This window comes from Ceratosolen solmsi, unplaced genomic scaffold (assembly GCF_000503995.2).
Source record: "Ceratosolen solmsi marchali unplaced genomic scaffold, CerSol_1.0 scaffold93, whole genome shotgun sequence".
Lineage (NCBI taxonomy): Eukaryota > Metazoa > Arthropoda > Insecta > Hymenoptera > Agaonidae > Ceratosolen > Ceratosolen solmsi.
Window position 1 is genome coordinate 391,696 of NW_011948453.1, and position 6,188 is coordinate 397,883.

Genomic DNA, 6,188 nt, shown 5'->3' on the forward strand with positions numbered 1-6,188 from the left:
CATAAATCTAATTTTATTTAAACTTAAAACATAAGTATTTATCAGTAAATATAATTACAAGCATTTTGTCATCATTAAAAGCTAAGATTAAAAATATAATAGTTATACTTGATATTTATGTACATAATAAGAGTTTGTTATAATAGTTACATTTATTATTACATCGGGAATTTTTATTAAATAAGAGTTCGATAGGTTATATTTATTTAGTTTGTAGCATCTGTATTTTGTTTAATGATATTCATTTATAAATTAATAATATTTATAAATAAATATAAAATTTTTAAATAATTGGGGTGAATTAGAAAAGTAAATAATAATTTAAATTTAAATTTTTTTTAATATAATGTATTTTAAAACAACCTTTTCGTTCTTTTCTTATGCTTAAATGTATACAAATATTGTGAATTTCATTTTTTGCATTTAATTTTTGCATAAAATTACTATCGATACAAAGTCCAGTACTTTGAGAATATTTTTCTTTTGTTTATACGATATAAATGTCAATTATTTATAATTTATTTATGAATAATTATCGAAATATAGTTTGAAATTTGACTTACTTTACTATATAATACAAAAGATAAAGATTTTTTAAATTATTAGTTGAGGTCAAATTTTAAATGAGAATATGACTTAGCCACTCGTGTATGTCAAATGAACTTAAATTCTCGAATAAAAAATAAGTGCACGTAACTTCTACAAATCATGTTATATAAATTTTAAAATAATGTTTAAATATTTGATTTTGTTTAATTTAGAATTAATTAAAATTATTTATCTTATTTATATTTACTTTATTATTTTTTCATATTTTTCCAATAAGTTTTTTTTATGCAATGAAAATTCAATTCAAATAAGTGCATAAAAACATAAAAAATAAAGGTAAAATTACGTAGAATTTATAAAATTGTTTGATCTTTTTTTTTAAAAATAGTAATTTATATTCATGCACATAAAATTATTTTCTTTGAACTTAATATCACGGTAAACACAAAAATAAAAAATTATATTAAACTAATGATTTTTTTATAATAATATATTCAATACAATATGATAAAAAGAAATAACCTGATAATTTCATCTAGTTTCTAGTGTTCCATAGTTTGTAACTAACTGCTTAAAGGTACCAATGAGGTTACATCATTTCTGTATATTTGGAGTAATGATACGATGTACACGGAGTGATTCAGATTTATTTTGTATATATACATATACGTACTGTAAAGATATAAAAATTAATTTTAAAATAAAATTTTAAATATGAATTACATAATAGATCAATGTTTGAAGCCATTCAAATTGAAAATAGTAAATCAAGCTTATAATAAATATTTTTTACAAATGTTTGCATTTAAAAGTGCTTATTGCTTAGAAAAGTTGTATCCAATGAGTAATTTGAATTTGTACACACCGACTATTGTAAGTTAATCTTTAAATAATTTTGAAAGATATTTAAACAATGTGTTTGTATTTGTATACTTTGTATAAGTAACTGTATACTTATATATTTTTTAACTTTTTTAAAACGAATATACTTAATAATAATTTAATTCTAATCATTTTATATAATAAATATACAGGCATCAGAACATTCTATTGAAAATTTTAATGGGTATATACCATTAAAAGAAATTGATGTAACATATAGCTCAAGTACTGGTCCAGGAGGACAGAATGTGAATAGAGTCAATACAAAAGTAGATATAAGATTTAAAATAAAGAATGCTTCTTGGATAAGTGATGAAATAAAGCAAAAATTATTTATGAAGGTTATAATTCATTATTTATTTTAGTTAACTTTTAAAGACAAACTACTACACACACATACATAATTGTTAATATATATTTATAATTCATCATTAAAAAGAAAAAATGAAAATCAAAACAAACTTCATATAATTGTGGACATATATTATTTTATGATTAATTTATATATATATATATATATATATATATATATATATATATAAATATATATATGTATATATATAACAAATTTCATTTCATTATAATTATCTGTTTGTAAACTTTAAATACTATTTAAATAAGCAAAAACTTTTAACTTTTATATAGTATCAAAATAATATAAACAAAGATGGCTATCTTATCATAAAATCTGATTTAACAAGATCTCAGCAATTGAATTTAGCAGATGCTTTACAAAAACTTAGAAAAATGATACAAGATTTGTTTATTATACCCAAACAACCAACAATTTATGTACAAGAAAAATATAGGCAAAGGCAGATTAAAGCGGCTCAAGAACGAGTATTTATTAAGAGGAAACGATCAGATGTAAAAAGAAATAGACAAATAATTATAAAAACTGATTAAATTTTATTTGACTACAGATTATGTATAATTAAATGAAGTATAGAGATTAATAAAAGATTATTAATTTTTAGTATTCTCATTTTATAATACCTTTAATATTACAGGTTATATTTACTTGTGCATCACTATGACAACATTTAGTTGTAAGAAGTAAAATATAAAGACAAAAATAAAGAATATACTAACAATTTTATTTAGAAAATTTATGTAAGATCTTATATAAAAATGTCTTTTCATGATTTAAGAAGTTTGTATTTATTTACTTAGATTTATATGGAACATTATTATATTTAATTACAGTCAATATTGAATTTTTTTAATAGATCTTACAGAAATGATGCGGGTTTTGGGTTATCCAAGATTGATTTCTCTTTCCAATTTCCAATATCCAAATTTTCCTTTGGTTGCAGAAATACTTTTATGGCTTGTAAAACGGTTTGATAATAATACTAATATAAGCAATGATCACAATACTGAAGAAGAACGAATCGCCCTTATTTATTGTGTTGCTGAATTCATGGTTTGTATTCAGCGAAATATTACAAATTAAAGTTGTGTTTAATAATGCTACTTTTAAAAATGGCCCGTTTTATAGAATATGATTCTTCCTTATGAGTATTTACATATTTATTATACTTTAATATTTTTATGTTACTAAAAACATATATACCATGAAATTCTGATACAAAATTTTTATTCATGTAAGTATTCATTTTATAAACATTGTTCAATCTTTTAATATTCTTATATATATATATAAATGTATGTGCATATTAATGTATATGCAAGTTTATATTTATTTATATAAATTTTAATATATTCTAATATATTTAAAATACACTACAGTACAAATAATTTCATTTTTAAAAAAATGACAAGAGATATGATAATTTTATAATACAAATACTTAAATTTATACAAAATGTTTTTTAATTCATTGTGAATTTTAATTCTTTTTAACTGCAATACATATAAATCCCTAAATTTTAAAACATTTGGATTTTTCTTTATAGAATTCTTTTAATCATTTGCTTTATTTACTATTAATAAAAATATAGTATTAAAATTTCGTAAGTAAATACTATTTATTTATTTTAGATAAAAACGATAAATATAAGACTTAATATAAAACAACTTTACATGGCTGATGCTTGTGCAGTGAAAGAATTACTGAAAATGATATCATTACTTTATGAGGCCCAATTAGAAAGTACACAAGATTATTTACAATTGGAACATCAATCTACTATAAATTTCGATATAACTGATAAATTAAATGATCTAAAAATGACTAAACAATTGGCAAGTCAATTGACAACCAATGGTGCAGCTCTGCATGATCTTTTAGGGAGAGAAGTGAAGTTACGAGAAATTCGAACTTCCAAAGTTACTAGTCAATATGACCCTTCAGAAATTGAAGATGCTATAAAAGAAGTTATTTTAAATACTAGAAAAGAAATTGAAGAAACAATAACTGAAATTAAAAATATCAAGGTCATTAAAATATAAATTTTTCATAAGAAATGCAAACATATTACACATTGATTTGACTAATATTTAATATTAAATCACTTAAATTATGTTTATATATATTTTTATATATCTAAGGATAGGGAACAAAATTTGGATATCAGAATTGATAGACGTAAAACAGAGTTAGACAGAAATCAGAAAAGACTTCAAACTCTACGTAAAGTTCGTCCTGCATTTATGGAGGAATTTGAAAAACTCGAAATTGAACTGAAATTCTTATATGGTGATTATCTTCAAAAATTTCGTTATTTAACATATTTGGAACATCTTTTCGAAGATGCAGCTAAACTAGAGCAAGAAAGATTTGAACGAAGGTTTAAATAATTTCATTGATGATTTGTATACAATTTGTAATATTGCAGTATAAAATATTTTCTTGTTTATTTATTTATTAACTTTCGAACAGACAAGCTGCTACTAAAAAGAAATTAGAACAATTGCGTATTGATGATGCAAATATTGATAGTATAATAGAGAGCCATGATTCTATATTCTCTACGAATATTCAAAACTCACTTGCTCTTAGTAAAGGAGAGGATTCTATAAAAATTACTAACCAAGGTATATAGAAAAATTTTAAAAGCAACTACATTTTCACCTAATATTTTTATAAAAGAATATTTATGAATAATTATATTATAATTATTTAAAGATAAACTAAAAAGTAAAATTAAGAAAATATTGAATATTATGAAATTTTATTTTATACATAATATTGAATATAATAAATTTTATTATTAATAAACCACTCAAAAATATTTCGTTTTACAATACTTTAAAATTACGTACAAATATTAATATTGTACCACATAAACTAATATATTTGAATGAAATTGATAGATCTATATTTAAACAACGAATTTTAAAATAATTTCTATATATATCATAATTTTTAAAGATATAAGAAAATCTGCAAGAATTAATCTAAATCAACGTAGATTGTTTGGTAGTATGTCTGGAAATCATCAAGAAACCATCCAGGAACCAGATAAAAGTATTAGATCATCTGATTCAGATAGTGATTTGTTAATTGATAATATAGATGATGACGATGATGAAGATTTGCTAAATTCAGTTGATCCTGATGTAAAAGAATTTAATTCCAAGCACATCGAAGAAAAACATGCTATAACTAAAGTAAATCACACTGATGATGAATTTTAATACTAAATAATTAATATTTTTCATTTCATTACCATGTATTAAAATGATGTTTATTTCATAAAATATTTATAAAACTTTATATAGTTCGTTTTTAACCAAATTTAATATATGTATAATTAAAGTAAATAAAATAAATACAATAAGACATATTTTATTTAGCAAATTTTCTATATTTATAAATTTACAACAATAAAAATGTATAATAATAAGTACAATTTTTAATGTAGATTAGCAAGTAATTTTGATATGTAAAAGGCAGTACAAAAGAAATTAAAATACCTCATCATATTTGTAATCTGTATCACAATTTATTAGAATTATATAATTATTGTAATAATTATTTATAGAAAAAATATTGAAAATTATAAGTGCATTACATTCAAAATTTCATATTAAACATTTCATATAATAAATACGTATAAATTATGTTTATTATATGTCAGTTTTATAATTTCTATTATTAAAATAGATTTGTTAAATTGATAGATAAATAAATACTAATTATTAAAGAAATTATTTAAATTAATATTAATTTAATCATGTTTTGCTACTGATAAAGTGATCAATGGATTAATATATTTTAATTAACACACTACTTATCAATTTTTTATTTGTAAAAATTTTCTATGAATTATATTTTATAAAATATATACATATAAAAATAAAAAAATTATAGTTCTTAATAATACAGTTCCTACATTATTTTTTTTATATTTTTACCAAAAATATTTTTTAAATGAAATGTATTATATCTTTTTAATATTGCTATTTCATGAGTAGATTAATTTCTATATTCATTATAAAATACCTGTCATATGTATTATGTATTTGCTTTTTCTGTATTTCAGAATAAAAAAATAATGTTTTAGACATTTTAACTTCACACCAATTTTTTCCTAACAACTTAAAATTAATTTAAAAATTAGTTTATACCACATTAATTGGGCAATTCCTTTGATAGTATTATTTTAGATTTCAATATTGTATTTATATGAATGATCTATATTAATTTGTACAAAGTACGTAAATAAATATTCGAGTATATTACGTTATATTTGTCTAGCTATAATTTTATATATAATAAAAAATCGGTTTTTTTATTTTTACACTTAATATAATTTAGTTTTACATAATCATAAAAATATATATCTATA

At 20.2% G+C, this 6,188-nt stretch overlaps 2 protein-coding genes across 2 annotated transcripts; both read left to right on the top strand.

The window, feature by feature from the left end:
• The first annotated feature begins 1,285 nt into the window (after window positions 1-1,285).
• LOC105366689 (peptidyl-tRNA hydrolase ICT1, mitochondrial) lies at window positions 1,286-2,374 on the top strand. The gene is made up of 3 exons (XM_011505210.1): window positions 1,286-1,422; window positions 1,584-1,772; window positions 2,077-2,374. Exons 1-3 carry the CDS (start codon window positions 1,345-1,347, stop codon window positions 2,335-2,337), a joined length of 528 nt encoding a protein of 175 aa, XP_011503512.1. The 5' UTR covers window positions 1,286-1,344; the 3' UTR covers window positions 2,338-2,374.
• A 183-nt stretch (window positions 2,375-2,557) lies between these two features.
• Cluap1 (clusterin associated protein 1) lies at window positions 2,558-5,034 on the top strand. The gene is made up of 6 exons (XM_011505211.1): window positions 2,558-2,584; window positions 2,661-2,857; window positions 3,436-3,831; window positions 3,946-4,184; window positions 4,277-4,431; window positions 4,769-5,034. Exons 1-6 carry the CDS (start codon window positions 2,563-2,565, stop codon window positions 5,032-5,034), a joined length of 1,275 nt encoding a protein of 424 aa, XP_011503513.1. The 5' UTR covers window positions 2,558-2,562.
• Window positions 5,035-6,188: the final 1,154 nt, after the last annotated feature.